This window comes from Nicotiana sylvestris, chromosome 4 (assembly GCF_000393655.2).
Source record: "Nicotiana sylvestris chromosome 4, ASM39365v2, whole genome shotgun sequence".
Classification (NCBI taxonomy): domain Eukaryota; kingdom Viridiplantae; phylum Streptophyta; class Magnoliopsida; order Solanales; family Solanaceae; genus Nicotiana; species Nicotiana sylvestris.
Genome location: NC_091060.1, coordinates 92,330,814 through 92,348,797, shown reverse-complemented (window position 1 = coordinate 92,348,797; position 17,984 = coordinate 92,330,814). Strand labels below are relative to the sequence as shown.

The 17,984-nt window shown below is 40.7% G+C and overlaps 1 protein-coding gene across 1 annotated transcript; it reads left to right on the top strand.

Annotated features, from left to right (window-relative positions):
- The first annotated feature begins 15,266 nt into the window (after positions 1-15,266).
- On the top strand, positions 15,267-16,583 carry LOC104244847 (G-type lectin S-receptor-like serine/threonine-protein kinase At1g61400). Its single transcript, XM_009800350.2, has 2 exons — positions 15,267-15,876; positions 16,072-16,583. Exons 1-2 carry the CDS (start codon positions 15,267-15,269, stop codon positions 16,581-16,583), a joined length of 1,122 nt encoding a protein of 373 aa, XP_009798652.2.
- The last annotated feature ends 1,401 nt before the right edge of the window (positions 16,584-17,984 follow it).

Genomic DNA, 17,984 nt, shown 5'->3' with positions numbered 1-17,984 from the left:
GTGTGCACTTCGTGTGACTTCTTTTCTGTTAGAGTCATATCCCAATTTTAGAATGAGGTTCGGACAAGTTGTAAAACCTGTGAAGTTTCTGTATTCCCGGTACGCTGCTCCCCCTCGGCTCGAGCTGTCCGCTCGGGTAAGCGAGGTCTAGAACAATACACCTAGGGTTTTAAACCTAGTATAACAAAACCTCATGCCGGATCCCTAGTAGGAATGCTTGTTTGCATCACGTGCATTTGACTTTGGGGACTCAACACAAGGGTTGAGTCCGTCTAGGACAGGTGTACCCAAATTAAAAAGACCATACTGATGCATATTTTTACGTGCTTCTTGTGCATTCATTTGCTTTGGGTTCGCATGCTGACCGGCTTTTGAATGATGAGAGAAAAGTTGGAAAAGAAAATAACGGTACAAGGGTTGAGTGAGTTAATCACCTGTTTTGAAAAAACCAATGTCCAAATAGTACTGAAACTCCGCCGATTTTTTTTTTTTTGAGAAAAATGAAATGAAAAAATAGAGTTTTGTTTTCAAAAATAGTTTTATTTGCCCAAACTACGCCAGTTTGATTCTCACCGGATGTGGGATACGTAGGCAACCCTCATCGGGTCCAACTTTCCCTTTTTGCAAGGATAGCCCAAAAACAACAAAATTTTGATTTGTGTCACAAATAAGTCGGGTGATGCTTAAAATAAGCCGAATGTCCCCAAAAGGGCGCCGGAAGGCTGTTTTTGCAAGAACAATCACCTTGGATCATTTTTAACGGTTAGCAGGCACAACCTTAAAATCTTCTTCCCCGAAGTGCTGAAAGGCCGTATTTGCGAAGCCTAGTTTGTTTTTGAAAGGAATTTTTTTTGAAAAATGGTGTTACTTTTTCTTTTTGGGTCAAAATAATCACCTTAATAAATGTGCAGGATGAACACAAACAAAATTGAACCCTTCACAGTCCTTAATGAGATCCCCTTAAAGCTCCACATGTGGTGGAATGATCTAGGAAAAGGCAGCAGAGAAACAATGGTAAAAGTTCTGGGAGGCCTCGTCGGACTATTGAATGTCAAGCCAAGGTTGGACATAATTGAAGCTTTAATACCTTTTTGGGACCCAACTCGCAATGTGTTCCGCTTTTCTGACTTTGAGCTTACACCTACATTGGAGGAAGTTGCGGGTTATGCGGGCCTTAACGGAAACCTTAGAAGTCGATATCTATTGGCACTAAGACCAGTATCCCCCCACAGATTTCTGGATTTGCTGAATATTAGTCGGGATATTCAGGACGAAAACTTATCTGAAGGGTATTGCATGCTCCAATTCTTGTATCATCGATATGGTAACCCACGAGGTTTTGAAGAACCGAACACTGGTGTAACCCATGTCGGAAATAAAGACAAATGGGAGGCAAGACGAGGTTTAGCTTTTATGGTAGCCTTCTTGGGTATTGTGGTTTGTCCGCAAAAAGATGGTAATATAGAGATAGGTCTTGTAGGAATGATCGATGTTGCAATCAAGAAAGCCAACAGCACTGTGGTTCCTCCAATCTTATCTGAAATCTACCGAGCCTTGACTATCTGTCGGGAAGGGGGAAAGTTCTCCCAAGGCTGCAATCTGTTGCTACAATTATGGATGCAAGAACATCTCTGCCACCGGGTTGGGTATATGAATTACGGTTTGACCGGTTTAAGCTGCATTGAAGAATTCGGAAGACGAGTGGCAGGTATTGAATTCCCCAAAGGAACTAAAGCTTGGATTACACATTTGAGATCCTTGACTGCTGACAAAATTGAGTGGACATTCGGATGGCTTCCTATCACCGAAGCATTGTACACGTCAGCTAAAGTATGTTATATCCTCTTAATGGGGATCCGGAGCATCCAGCCTTATGCTCCCTTCAGGGTTTTGCGCCAATTAGGAAGATTTCAAACTGTCCCCAATGATGAAGATTTGAGTAAATATGCCATGGAACTGGGCCCAAAAGTAGCATTTCCAGAAGGGAAAATTCGCCATATATGGAATGAATGTAGGTTTCTTGAACCTAAGACCATGATGCGAGATTTAGCTAAAGGTGAAGTGGACCCTAAGTACATTGCCTGGTTCGACAAAAGATTCCAGATCCCCGAGAGGCCCACAAAGAGACCCCATGTCCAACAATTCACCGATGGGGCACAGGTGCAATGGGACTGATTGACCAAAGAAAATGAGTACAGGGCCAAAATAAGCCAGTTGGAAAGGCGAGTCATGGAGCTTCAGTTTGAAAATGGTGTTCAAGCCGCTGCAGACAAGTGAGAAAAGAAAAAACTAGCTCAAGAAAATGAGGCTCTCAAAGCTCAGATCCAGAAGATGAAAATAGCTGCCAGAAACCCGGAAAGAAACCGGGCTGATAAAAGACTCATAAGCGGTCTGAAAAAGAAAGCCCTCGAGTGTCAAGAAGACCTGGAAAAATCTGAAGCTGGTCTAGCGAAAATGCGGGCAAAATGGACAAAGAAGGCAGAAGAGCGAGCACAGTTTGTGCAACAAATGAAGAGGAACTATGAAGGGACCATCCTATCCTAAGAAGAAAGATAGCCACTCTCGAGAATGAGGCAGTCAAGCAGGCTAAAGATTTCAAAGCTGATAGGAAGCACTGTTATGATCTGATGGCTCAGATGGAGGAAGGAATACAGCAGTTGCAAAATCAACACCTTCATGACTCTCAAGTGTTAGAAGCCCAAAATCAGCAGATAGGGCAGTTGCTTCAGGAAAAAGGCAGAATTAGAGAAAGGATTAGAACCATCGCTGACTACATTACTATGAAGTGCCAAGCGTGCGAGGACATGACTCGTACCACCTTTTTCACTGCAGTGATGACTTTCGTCTGCCAAGTTATGAGTGATTTGGAGCGACTGCAAGGGGATCTCGCATTTAGGCCCGCGACGAGACCGAATGATGTCCCGCGGGCACCAGGAGCATTAATGTATTCTTGATTTTACTTGAGTCTGTACCTTTCTTTTCCTTTTTGAGTCTTTTAGCTTTGAATCATTGTAATGCAAAGAGTTTCCTCTTTATGAGAAGAATTGAAAATATTTTGTTATTCATTTTTACACTTTATTGCGCCAGGATTCATGCCGCCAAGGCAGTACCGTCTACCTTGCATCAGATGGTTAAATTTGAATGGGACAGACAAGAAATTGTGGTGCACGGTGAGGATAATATGTGTGCCCAAAGTGATGCCATCATACCTTTCATCGAAGTTGAAGACGACAAAAGGGCCATGGGTATATCAGGTCTTTGACGCAGTATCAGTTGAAAAGATCCCAGAGGGGAAAAGCATTCCAGTTCCTAAGGTAACAACAGCGTCAGTCATGGTGGCTTCTGAGATGTTGAAGAATGGCTTCATACTTGGCAAGGGTTTGGGTGTTTCGTTGTAGGGCATCATACAGCCAGTATCTTTTCCCAAAAACCTGGATACCTTTGGTCTGGGGTTTAAGCCCACAACTGCGGATGTAAGAAGAGCCAGAAAGTTAAGGCAAAGGGAGTGGGTCCTTCCAAAGCCCATCCCGCGGCTGTCCAGATCATTTGTTAGGCCCAGTGCCAAAAAGTGCCCAACATCAACGATTCCCGGTTCATTGGCTGATGTTGATGGAGATTTGGATAAGGGGTTCGAGAGGTTGTTCAGTAATGTTAACATGATGGAAACTGGAGAAGGATCAAGTCAAGAGGATGTGCAATTCGTTGGGCCAAGTGCAAAGTTCAGTAATTGGGAAGCTACTCCTCTTCCCACTCGGAAGGAGTTTTGGTAGTTTATTTTGATTTTCCTTCAGTTTGTCTGGGTTATTCCAGGGTTGTAATCCAGATTGTTATCTTTCAGTCTGTTTGAGTGTGCAAACCTTGTTATCCTTTATCATTCAATGAAATGCAATTTCTCTTTCTTCATCATTCCTGATGGTTTTTCTTTTTGTTTTTCTTTTCTTTTCTGTAAAGTTCTTTTTATGCTGGTTCTAATGACATGACATGCATGAGGAATCCTCAGCCCAGTCTTAAACATCAATCTGATTTTGAAATAATAGTTCAAGAAGTAGATTGTGAGTACGAATCAGAATACGATGAGGATGAAGCCTTCGAAGAGATTAGTAAGGAGTTAATTCACTTCGAAGAAAAACCCAAACCCAACCTGAATGAAACAGAAGCAGTCAATTTAGGGGACACAGATAATATCTGAGAGACTAAAATAAGTGTCCAGCTCGAGCCAAAGATCCGGGAAGAGTTAATCAAAGCACTCATCGAATACATAAATGTTTTTGCGTGGTCATATGACGACATGCCGGGTTTAAGCACCGATTTAGTAGTCCACAAATTTCCCACTGATCCAGCGTTTTCTCCCGTCAAGCAAAAGTTGAAGAAATTCAAAACTGAAATGAGTGTGAAGATTAAAGAAGAAATTACCAAGCAATTGGATGCAAAGGTTATTCGGGGCACTCGATATCCTGTTTGGTTGGCTAATGTCGTGCCTGTGCCAAAGAAGGACGGCAAGATCAGAGTATGCGTCGATTACCGCAATCTTAACAAAGCAAGTTCGAAGGATAACTTCCCATTACCCAATATCCACATTTTGATCGATAATTGTGCCAAAAGTGAGATTGGATCTTTTGTGGATTGCTATGCCGGCTATCATCAGATTCTAATGGATGAAGAAGATGCAGAAAAGACGACATTCATCACGCCATGGGGAACCTATTGCTACCAGGTAATGCCATTTGGTTTGAAGAATGCCGGGGAAACTTACATGAGAGCGATGACTACTGTGTTTCATGATATGATACACAAGGAGATTGAGGTATACGTGGATGATGCGATCATAAAATCAAAGCATCAGGCCGACCACGTTGGGGATTTGAGGAAATTCTTCCAGAGGCTTCACAGGTACAACCTCAAGCTTAACCCTGCCAAGTGTACATTTGGTGTTCCATCCGGAAAGTTGTTGGGATTTATAGTCAGCCGGCGAGGCATCGAGTTGGACCCATCAAAGATCAAAGTCATCCAAGAATTGCCACCCCTGAGGAACAAGACTGAGGTGATGAGTCTGTTAGGGAGGTTGAACTACATCAGCAGGTTTATTGCTCAACTCACGACAACTTGTGAGCCTATTTTCAAGTTGCTGAAGAAGGATGTTGCGGTCAAGTGGACTGATGAGTGTCAAGAAGCATTTGATAAGATAAAAGGATACTTGTCAAACCCACATGTGTTGGTTCCGCTAGAACCAGGGAGACCTTTGATTCTTTACTTAACAGTCCTGGAAAATTTATTTGGCTGTGTACTGGGGCAACATGACATCACCGATAGAAAGGAACATGCCATCTACTATCTTAGCAAGAAGTTCATGGCTTATGAGGTTAAGTACACTCATCTGGAAAGGACATGTTGCGCCCTAACTTGGGTGGCTCAGAAATTGAAACATTATTTGTCATCCTACACTACTTACCTCATTTCGCGCTTGGATCCATTGAAGTATATCTTTCAAAAGCCTATGACGATAGGAAGACTTGCGAAGTGGCAGATTTTGCTCACAAAGTTTGACATCATCTATGTGACTCGGACTGCGATAAAAGCCCAAGCATTGGCCGAAAACCCGGTCGATGATGAGTACGAGCCATTGAAAACTTATTTTCCCGATGAAGAGGTGATGCATATCGACGAAATGGAGCAGATTGAGAAACCAGGTTGGAAACTTTTCTTTGACGGGGCTGCCAACATGAAAGGAGTTGGAATAGGGGCTGTGCTTATTTCTGAAAAAGGGCATCACTATCCTGTTACGGCTCAGCTTCGATTTTACTGCACCAACAATATGGTTGAATATGAGGCATGCATTTTGGGTTTGAGGCTAGCTGCAGACATGGATGTGCAGGAAGTTTTGGTCTTAGGAGACTCGGATCTTCTAGTACATCAAATTCAAGGAGAATAGGAAACACGAGATTTGAAGCTCATACCGTACCGACAATGTTTGCACGATCTTTGTCAACGATTTCGATCAGTGGAGTTCAGGCATATTCCAAGGGTCCATAATAAGGTTGCCGATACTTTGGTTACCATGGCATCAATGTTACACCATCCGGACAAAACTTATGTCTATCCTCTGCATATTTAAGTCCGAGACCAGCATGCTTACTGTAACATGATAGAAGAAGAACTTGATGGCGAACCATGGTTCCATGATATCAAGGAGTACATCAGAATGGGGATATATCCAGTGCAAGCCACGGGGGATCAAAAGAGAACAATTCGATGGTTGGCAAGTGGGTTTTTCTTAAGTGGAGGAGTTTTGTATAAAAGAACTCCAGACCTTGGATTGTTAAGATGCATAGATGCTAGACAAGCTACGGCTATCATGTCCGAAGTACATTCGGGAGTCTGCGGACCACATATGAGCGGATATGTGCTGGCAAAGAAAATTCTCTGAGCAAGTTATTATTGGCTCACCATGGAGCGAGATTGTATCAGTTTTGTGCGCAAATGTCACCAGTGCCAAGTACATGGAGATTTAATTCATTCTCCACCATCGGAATTGCACACAATGTCAGCACCATGGCCCTTCGTTGCTTGGGGCATGGATGTCATTGGACCAATTGAACCAGCAGCATCCAACGGACACAGGTTCATTCGGGTGGCCATTGATTATTTTACCAAGTGGGTTGAGGCTAAAACTTTCAAGTCTGTAACCAAGAAAGCAGTGGTTGATTTTGTTCACTCAAATATCATCTGTCGATTCGGAATCCCAAAGGTGATCATCACGGATAATGGTGCTAATCTTAACAGTAATTTGATGAAAGAGGTATGTCAACAGTTTAAGATTACACATCGCAATTCTACCCCATATCGTCCCAAGGCGAATGGAGCAGTCGAGTCAGCCAACAAAAACATAAAGAAGATACTTCGAAAAATGGTAGGAGGTTCGAGACAATGGCACGAAAAATTACCGTTTGCGTTGTTGGGTTATCGCACTACTGTCCGTACTTCAATAGGTGCAACTCCTTATTTGTTGGTATATGGCACTGAAGCAGTAATACCTGCAGAAGTTGAAATCCCGTCCCTTCGGATTGTCGCTGAGGCTGAGATTGATGATGATGAGTGGGTCAAAACCCGTTTGGAGCAGTTGAACTTGATTGATGAAAAAAGATTGGCAGCAGTGTGTCATGGCCAGTTATATCAAAAGAGAATGACAAGAGCATACAACAAAAAGGTGTGTCCCCGGAAGTTTGAAGTGGGTCAGCAAGTGTTAAAAAGTATCCTTCCACATCAGGCTGAAGCAAAAGGCAAGTTCGCCCCGAATTGACAAGGGCCATTCATTGTAACCAGAGTATTGTCCAATAGTGCTTTATGTTTAACAGATATTGAAGGAAAATACATAGACATGTCTATAAATTCTGATGCAGTCAAGAGATATTATGTATAATGTGTTTGGTATAATTGTTGATTGTTTGTATTTGACATTATTTCGAAGATTGAAATGACGAAGGCAATTTGTTCTGCTATCTAAACACTTTACCCTTTGGTTCCTCCTATTGAGCCTTATTTATTTCTTTCATACCCCTCTTTTGGAATCAATAACGAAAAAGAGAGAAAAGAAAGAAAAGAAAAAAGAAAAAAGAAAAAAGAAAAGAAGTGAAAAGAGAACGTATAACAACAAGGAAATTCAGGTGTGAACTACGTTTGACCTGATTCCTGTTAAGGATACGTAGGCAGCCTCACGGCTCGGTCATAGTAAAATAAAATATCAAAAGATCCCCAAGCAAAAACCTGGGGCAGAAGTTGTGATTGTGATAAGAAATCTAATTCCAAAAGTTGTAATTCTAACCCATTTGAGATGCTTGGAGCCTTTTCAATATCCTTTTCTTTCCAAACATATCCAAGAACCCACATGGCTGTCCAAAGAAAGACCTCCCGATTAGTCTTCGTGAGATGCCAAATCAAACAAGTAAAGAGAATTCATATCAGGGGAAACACTCCGTTTTAAGCAAGAGAAATCAAAAAATGAGAGAGTCTTATTGGTGAAAACCCTCATGGGCACCATGAGGCGACGAAAGCTGAGAGAAAGTAAAAATGAGAGAGTCTTATCGGTGAAAACTTTCGCGGGCACCATGAGACGACAAGGAATTGAGGAATAAACAAATAAGAGAGGTTAGTCGGTGAAAACCCTTCAGGGCACTGCAAGTCGAACAAGGTCCGTAAGTTGGTGGAAAGTAAAAATTGGGTTGTGGAAATCTTGGAGCACAAAGTAAAACAATTGGAAAGGAGATTGGTTAAAAAAACTGGGCTGATTAATCCAAAATTCCTACCATGATCATTGGTGCCAGTGACTCCACTCAGATAAGTTTCTTTTCCTATCTCCAACAGTCATCCAAATTTGGATTTTCTTCTTTATTCTTAATTCTCAAAATCGTTGCATTTCATTGCTGTTAATTCTACTCCTCTAAAGCTCTTCCAAGGTTAGCCTTGTTTCAACAAATAAGAAGGAATGTCAAAGTGTACTACCAGATTCAAAATTGCACAAAGCAAAATTCGGCTAGGACATGCTAGAGATAGTATGATGAAAAGTGGGACAAAGAGTGTGAGCAAAGGTTAAATCGGTGGAATGGTTCAGTAATGTCGTGGGAGATGTACGAATTCAGACAGAAAGGTCAGAAAGGGAAAACAACGGTTGGGGATCCTGCAGTTAAGGATCCGTCAGAAGGTCAAAACAGTCTCTTCGACCAGTTCAAGGCAGTCGGACGAAGCAAAACATGGCAAAGAGAAAACCACCCTCAGCAAGAATGCCACAACTAGCCGCCACGTTTTAAACTAACAAGATTTTCTTTGATTTGAAGCAGGGGAAAAGATGGCATTTGTTTCAGGAAGCACTCTGTAAGGAAAGCAAGTACCAAGTAGGTTTGGTCGCAGAATTCTCAGGATCCTCCTGGAAAATGGGACTTCGTTTAAGATTTAAAATAATCATGAGTAGCAGAATTTGGCATAAATGCACCCCAAAGGATTATAAGTGGAGCTTCGAAGTTTGCATATTTGAGGTACACTTTGGACATTACCCCAGAGGCCTCGGATTTCAAAGTAATTTGGGGAAACTCTCATAGCATCTATCTCTCGGGTTGGCCAACAAAGGGACCGAAAAGAACCCGTTTCCGCTTTACTTTCTCAATAAAGAAGAAACACCATCTTTTTCCACCTTTTTACCCTATGAGAACAAAGATTCTGACTTCTGTTCTTTCCCAGACTGGTGGTTATGATTTTCTACTTCCTCAACCTTTTCCCCCAAGAAGAAACACCATCTTTTATCACCTTTTCCCCCCGATTTAATTGGAAATTTTCAGGACCCTCCTGGATAATGGGACTTAGATTTAATTCAAAATATTCATGAGTACAATATCTAGCATAAGCTCTACTTTGTGAAAATATAAGTTGGTTTGAATTTTTCATTTTTTTAAAAAAAATCAAGACTCAATTCGAAATTTCAGGACCCTCCTGGAAAATGGGACCTAGGTTAAAATCCAAACATAAGTAGTAAATATAGGACAAATGTGCACCACAAGGAATATAAGTTGGCTTCAAAGTTCGCATAAGAGTTTTCAGGACCCACCTGAATAATGGGACGTAACTTTAAGCATTCCATTAGATAAGTAAGTGTTGTTATAAGAGAGTACAGTTTAGCCTTGAAATTGTCATTCGTAAGATAAGCTTTAATTCGAAATTTCAAGACCCTCCTGGATAATGGGATGTAGCTTTAAGACTGTCTTAGATAACAAGATTCGACGGAAGTCATACCTCTAAAATATATATATATATAATGTAGCTTTGGAAACTTACTAGAGATTTTTCAGGACCCTCCTGGATAATGGGATATAGCTTACGGATTGTTAAAGATATTTGGTAAACTAATTCAATTAACGCTCACAGATGCGCCCGGTTACCAAACTGGGGCAGAAAATTTTCTTTTGTTGTCTATTTTGCTGAAGTCAGATGCCCGTCTGAAGAACAGGGAAGAACAACCCGGATATTAAAGATAAAAAGCAAAGCATGGCCAAGTAATCAGGGGCCCACCTGGATAACAAGGGAAAACAAATCAAATTTCAAGGAAGATTGGCACAAGTATTGGTAATCAGGCGCCCACCTAGAGGAACGAGGGAGAACAAGTCAAAGAAAGGCAGTTGCAAGAAGAAGATGATTCAAATTTCAAAAATCAGGCATCCACCTGGAGAACAAGGAAAATCAGTTAAAGATTCAGCAATCAGGCATCCACCTGGAGAACAAGGAAAGACAGTTGAAATATCAACAATCAGGCGTCCACCTGAAGAACAAGGAATAACGGTTGAAATATCAGCAATCAGGCGTCCACTTGGAGAACAAGGAAAAACAGTTGAAGTATCAGCAATCGGGCGTCCACCTGAAGAACAAGGAAAAGCAGTTGAAGATTCAGTAATCAGGCATCCACCTGGAGAACAAGGAACAACAGTTAAAGTTTCAGCAATCAGGCGCTCACCTGGAGAGCAAGGGAATACAACTCAGGTCAAGTAGTCAGGAGCCCACCTGGAGAACAAGGGAACACAACCCAAGTTTTGGAAGTCAGATGCCCATCTGAAGAACAGGGAAGGACAACACTAATTTCAAAGAATAGAAAGCAGTTCAAGTTTTGGTAATTAGGAGCCCACCTGGAAAACAAGGGGGGCAATACAATTCAAGTTTCAGTAATCAGGAGCCCGTCTGGAGAACGAAGGGAGGAAGCAATTCAAGTCCAAGCAATCAGGGGCCCGCCTAGAGAACAGAGATAGGCAACAATGGTCAAAGGAAGACGTTTAAAGGTTCAACAACAAGGTGCCCGCCTAAAGGAGAGGGAAAGCATCTCAAAAATACAATTCAAGTCAGCAACAAAGGAACATCTGAAGAAAATACAAGACAACAAGGCAACAACAGTCACAAGACCAAGTTTGAAAATAAATCTTTGTAAATCATAGATTATAGCTTAGTCTAGCTTCTTCATTTTGTCATAGCGTAATAAGGAGGTCAGTAAGCAGTATCAGCAGCAGTAACAGTGAAACCACAGCTTCATAGTAGTCCCAACTACCGAAAATTCCCGAACTACATTTGACCTGATTCCTTTATAGCCAAGGATATGTAGGAAACCTTTGGAGCAGAGGTTCGGTCAAATCTTTCAAAAATGCTTACCACGGAGTATTCAAACGGGCAAAAATCGCTCGTATCCGCTCACTTTATCTTTGCACGAAAACTCTTCGTATTTCCGGGCAAAGAGGGGCAGTTGTGAACACGTGATTTTTGTCTCACACGAATTACTCCAAAAAAATTCCCAAAATTAGGACTTTTCTTTAATTATGTGTTATTTTTGGAATTACTGTGCGATTTTCCTGATTGTTTGCATATGTTTGTGTGCATGTTTAATTCTATTAATGCATTAAAAATACAAAAATATAGCATCTGTATTTAGAATTTGATTTTTACATTTTTTGGATTTAATTAATAATTAGGTGTTTACAAAAATGAAAAATTCAAAAAAAAACATATTTTTGTATAATATTTGTGATTTTCTTTTAATTAAGTATTTAATTATTTATGATAATTATTTAGAGTTAATTAATGTTTTTAAAGCTAATTTGGGTTTTATAATTTCAATTTAGGATTTTTAGTTTTAATTTTTGAAAAAGGGGAAGGAAAGAAATAGAAAAAGAGTTAATGAAAGAGAAGTTATGTTTTTGGGCCATTTGCTTTAAACCAAAATAGGCCCAAAACATTTTCCTTGATAAATCGTCTAAACTGGCCCAAAAACACGTCCAAAACCCGGTCCAGGAGGCCCCTCGCCCAGACTATTGAAACGACGTAGTATGGGAGCAAAACTACGTCATTTCAGTGTCAACGAATCCCAAAACGGTCTCCCACTTAACCAAACGACGCCGTTTAAACGGCCTTTGATCTGAGCCGTTCATTCCCCCACATCCAACGACTTAGAACCTCACCCACAACCCGACCCCAACCCGTCCACCCAATGCCCGGTCCACCCTAGCACCCACTTAGTCAAAACGATCCCGTTTGTGATTAGTAATTCAATCGGAGCCGTTGGATTCCAATTATCCAACGGCCCAAATTAAATCGCTAATATAATATACCCAAAACCCTTACCCCTACCCCAAACCAACTCCCCTACCTCTTCGTCTCTCACCATCTCTCAGAGACCCCCCCGTTAGCCCCCCCCGTTAGCCCCGCCCAAAACCACCGCCAGCCGGAAATCGCCTACGGCGGCGGCCGGCGTCCAAACACTACCAAGTTTACACCCGTGACTCCTATCCACCTCCCCATTCCAAACCCCCAAACCATTTCCCTCGAATCTCAGCCAAACCCTTCGAATATTAGTTCAAAAATCGACCCGAACCCTAACTTACCCAATCACCCCCAAACTAATACCCCTTGACCACCACAAATCCCCCTTCCCTAATCCATAGCCAGCTTCCTTCGAATATGGCCCAATCTGCTCGAATCTTAAAAACAAGGGTTCGAGTCTTAAAAGCCAAAATCCAAAAAAATTGATGCTATAGTTCCTCATAGGTTTAGGACTGATTTTATCACAAAATAAGGTTATTCACTTGTTCTTGACAAAGAACAAGTGATTGACCTTATTTGGTGATTTAAATCAGAGGGTCAGTCACAAGGTCAATCCGAGCAGGTGAGTTCTTTCCTGTTTTTTTATTTATTTTTGTTAACTTTATTCTGATTGTCCATCTCTTCCCCATTTCTTTTATTTTCTATGGTTGAATTTAGTTGAAATTCGACCATATCCGCGGTTCAGAATGTGTTAAGAGTCACATCTTAGTCAATGTAACTGGCATTAATTTGAGAATTCGGGCAGTTTCTTGTTCAATTGTGTAAATAATCAATTTGATTACTGTAAGTTAAACCTCAAAACTATTCAAGTTGTCACCTAACTTGAGAAGCTTCTAAATGGGTGGTAGGGTAGAAATTGCATTACTGAATTAATTAAAAGCACTAAACTAGTGGATAATTAAGAAATGAAAAGTGGAACTGATAATGGTGAATGCACTAAGTTGAATGCTTATAAATAGATACTGAGTTCATACACAAGGAGGAGGAGAACATGTTCTGAAAAATACAGATTTTTAAGAGCTAAGAAGTGAGGAAAATCAGAACAGCTGAAAAACTTTAGAAAAAAAACCACTGTTTCATTGAGTCCTTTGGTGACTTCTGTAATTTTCTGAGTGTTGAAAAATTCCTGGTTAAATGACAGTTGAAATGGATTAAGATCAATTCTGGTTTGAGGTTTTCTAGTTCACTATTTGGACTGAAATTGTTTTCTGGGATATCTTACTTCATTTTCTGGTTTGAGCTGGTCTAACTGGTTGATTCGCTATCCTGCTGTTTCCGGCTGACATCTCATTTTGCTGGTTTTTGTTTGCTCAATATCAGGTACCTCCCTTAGCTTTTGATTAAGGAATGATTCCTGGAGATGTAATTTGGTTGGAGTTTAGTTAAATGAAGACTACATTCAAGTTGATGTCCCTGTTGCTTTACTATTTTTTTGTCATATTCTGTACTTAGGCTTTGAATTATAGACATTAATTAGTCTTTCTTTTCTGAAACTGTGTGTGTAAGAGTAACCCATAGAGTATTTCACATGTGTATTAATAAGTGGACTATGGACTTTGATTATTTAGGTTCATATTTGATTTTGAGTTTTGGATCACCACTACTGTTAGTATTCTGCTGAAATTGCCATGTTCTAGTCTTGAAAAGCTGGCTGTTGGCATGTATGTGTGTTGGTTTATACAAATGCAATTTGGAAGTGCTAATTACTACTTGACAGTTGATCTGAGTTTTAGTATTCAAAAGGAAAGCTCATATGTAGGTTGTTTTTTAGGAAGCATGACTATATCAGCAGGGTATGTCAATGATGCTTCAATTTACAATATGTAGATGATGATCATGTGAATGTGTTAGATTATAACTAGTATGAGCGATGAATTACTTGTTTTTTTATTTAAAGGTTCAGCAGTAAGCATGTTCACTTAGTCTCCAAATTCCAATGATTGCCCACTTGCAGTACTTCATTAATTAATAAATGAAGTTGTAGGAACTTAAAAGGGATGTTTAGGAATGATTGTTCGTTAATTCCAATCGAGGTTTCTGTATTAGTGATTATTAAGTCCATTGTTGAGATTGTTCATAGACCTATGGTGTTCGAATGTCCTTGTTATTGTGCTTTCCAAATCTGAATTACATTCTGCTACTGCTCGGATTCTATCATGACCTCTTTGACATCCCATTTGAGCAATGCCTCATGAAAGTTTGGGCTCTCCATTTAAGTCCAGATAGGGTCAGCTTGGAACCCGTATTTTGCATCCTTGTGTTTCTTCGAGCTATTGGGCCTCACCTTAGGCCAAGCCCGAATTCTGAAAACTAAAGATAGACTAGACTTTACTTCACCTTAATTTGGACCCATGTTTGAGTTCAACCGAGATTCCAAAGTAGGTGTAATTCCTTTAAGCCTTATTTCATTGATGGGTCCTTGGCTAGCTGAGGTGCGTCGTGCCAAACAAAATGCCAATCACATGACCCTAGTTTATTTGATCCATAGAATTCGAGGCGTGCCGTTTAGTCAATTTCCACGGCGCTCGCAAAGTTGCAAACACGTAGTTGCTTTAAGCGCGTCATTTTAATAAATTCACCTTCCTAAAATCGAGTGCGCATTTATGTGACCCAAATCCAAATCTAAACAATGTTAGATAAAGTATGTTGCGGACTACAGGTGCATTTATGTGACGTGGTTCAAGACGTATTTTTGATAACGTTGAATTTTTCTTAAAAATTAATGAATAAAAGCGATCAAAGTTAAAAATGCACATAGGTTCAAAATGTTCTAAAATCAGATAATAGGCCAATTATAACAGTTGAGCGACCGTGCTAGAACCACGGAACTCGGGAATGCCCAACACCTTCTCCCGGATTAACAGAATTCCTTACTCGAATTTCTGGATCGCGGACTGTAATACAAAGTCAATCTTTCCTCGATTCAGGATTTGAACCGGTGACTTGGAACACCATAAATTATCCCAAGTGGCGACTCTGAATCTTAAATTAAAATAATCCCATTTCGATTGTCCTTTAATTGAAAAAACTCCCTTATACCCTCTCGGGGTAGTAAAAAGGAGGTGTGACACCGACTATGGAGATAAATGAAGCAAAGCAACACAAATTGGCCGTATTTCTTTGTGAGAATTAGCATCTGGAATGACATGGCTAGCACTATCAGAAAGTTAATCATAGTCGTTCTAATTCCTGATCTATGTCCTATAATCATACATCAAATTTGTTTAGCAACAGACACCATATCAATGAATGAACAAGTTGTAGATGGTCAAACTATAGTTTCAGCAGGAGGTATCTTTGAGCTTGGATTCTTCAGTCCTAATAGATCCAAAGGACGATATGTGGGGATATGGTACAAAGGATTACCAACTGAAAAAATTGCATGGGTTGCAAACCGTGAAAGACCATTAATTGGATCAAATGAAGTTCTTATGATTGAAAGTGATGGCAATTTGGTCCTTGTAGATCATGATATGCCAGTGGTCTGGTCTACACAACTTAGTTTAACATCCAACAACACCATTATTAAGGTTGTACTCACCGATGAGGGGAATCTTGTTCTTCGGGAGAACAAGTTGAATGAATCAGTAGTGTTATGGGAGAGCTTCAATCATCCATCTGACGCCCTCTTGCCTCGTATGAAGATAGGTCTGAATACTAGAACAGGGGAACAAATAATTGTTACATCTTGGAAAGATGATACAAATCCATCATTGGGAAGTTTTACCATCGCCACTGTTGGATCCTCAGGAACTTGTACAAGTCATTGTTTTAAATAGCTCGTTGAAGCATTTTCGATCAGGACAGTGGAATCGGGGAAGTTTCATAGGAGTGCCTAGCATGACTAAAGACTACAACAATGGCTTTCAACTACTTACTGATAATAAAGGGGAGACAGTTTATTTTTCTTAGGTATACTCAATTACTCTTCTCCAATATTGATATACTTAGATTCCTCAGGAGCGATAATTCAGATGGATTGGGATGCAGAAAATAATAAATGGTTAAAGATGCAGGTAGTACCTAAAGGTCAATGTGACTTGTATAACACATGTGGGCCTTTTGGTAGTTGCAAGAATAATGATTCACCAATATGCAAATGTTTCAAGGGTTATGAACCAAAGTCTATGAGTGAATGGAACAAGGGGAATTGGATTAGTGGTTGTGTTCGGAGAGCAAAATTCCAGTGTGAGGAGACAAGTCCAAATTCTGATGATGATGAGAGAAAGAGGGATGTATTTTTACCAGTTTCAGGGCTGAAACTACCAGATTTCTCACATTACCTACTTACTTGGGATAAAATGGAATGCCAAGATTCTTGCTTAGAGAATTGTTCTTGTTTGGCATATGCTTATGTGGATGGAATAGGATGCATGATTTGGGGAAAAGATCTGATTGATCTCCAAGAGCTCCCATGGTGGAGAGCAACTATACATTCGGCTGGCACATTCCCAACTTGGTAAATACACCAATCTTCTCTATAACATCTCATTCTATTAATACTTGAACGAAACTTTCAATTCATATTTGGAGTTGGTTTGTCTTCTTTTTTTTCCTCCCTATCTTTTCTATGAACACAGAATACGGTGGTCAAGACCCAAATTAATTATCTACTTTATAGGAGGTGTGATAGAGGTTTATACATGAATTGCAAGGTCATCCCGAATGAGAATCGACTCAACATAGGCTAATGGGCATGGAATTGGCGATCATGCGGACAAGGAAAAAGAGGGTTGTGTCTGGTCTATCTAGGATCAGATGGGATGCCTTGACTAAAGACAAAGCTCGGGAGTTGGGGAGAAGTTACTGGCTATGGGGGCCTAGAGGAGCACTGGAGATGCGAGATATATGTGGACCATGACATTGCACTGTATTAGAGAAGCTGCGAGAGAGGTGTTAGGGGTCTCGAAGGATTTCTCTGGCGGCCACAAAGGGGACTGATGGTGGAATGAAGAGGTCCAAAGCAAAGTGAAAGCCAAGAAAGCGGCGTATTTGAAGCTAGTAGAGAGCATAGACGAGGTGGAGAAGAAGATCCAACAGAGAGTGGTATAACAAGTCTAAGAATGAGACGAAGTTAGCGGTTACTGCGGCTAAGACCGCAACGTTTGGACGTTTGTATGAAGAGCTTGGGAGAAAGGCGGGGATAATAAGCTGTATAGGCTGGCCAAAGTGAGAGAAATGAAGGCCCGTGATCTGGATCAAGTGAAATGCATTAAAGACGGGGAGGGTGGATTTCTGATGGATGAGGCACATATTAGGCGGAGGTGGCAGTCATACTTCCATAAACTCTTGGATGAAAGGGGGATAGGAAAATTTTGCTGGGTGATTTGGAGCACTCCGGGAGTCATCGAGACTTTGGGTACTATAGGCGCATAAGATTGGGTGGCTCAAGAGAATTACTTAACTTGACGGAAGAACTTTATAAGTTTCCAAAAGAGGGCGATGCGTAGGATGAGCAAGGGTAGAGCAACCGAGCCAAACGAAATCCCGGTAAAATTCAGGAAAAGTGCGGTAAGGCAGCTTGGAATGGCTCTCTAGGTTGTTTAACGTCATTTTTAGGACGAAGAAGATGCATAAGAGTGGAGGTGGAGTACGATGATTCGGTTGTACAAGAACAAGGATGATATCCATAATTACAATAACTATAGGGGTATCAAGCTGCTAAGTCATATGACGAAAGTTTGGGAGAGAGTGATGGAAGGGAGGGTGAGGAGGAGTGTCTCTATGTTCAAGAACTAGTTCGGTTTCATGATCACGGAAGCCAATCATCTGGTGAGGAGAATGGTGGAGCAGTATAGGATAATGAAGAAGGACTTGCATATGGTGTTCATTGACCTAGAGAAAGTATAGGATAAAGTACCGAG

Coding starts and splice junctions, on each gene's coding strand:
- LOC104244847 (XM_009800350.2), top strand. CDS start 15,267: ATGGCTAGCACTATCAGAAAGTTAATCATAGTCGTTCTAATTCCTGAT. Junction 15,877..16,071: donor TGTTGGATCCTCAGGAACTT/GTACAAGTCATT, acceptor TGATATACTTAG/ATTCCTCAGGAGCGATAATT.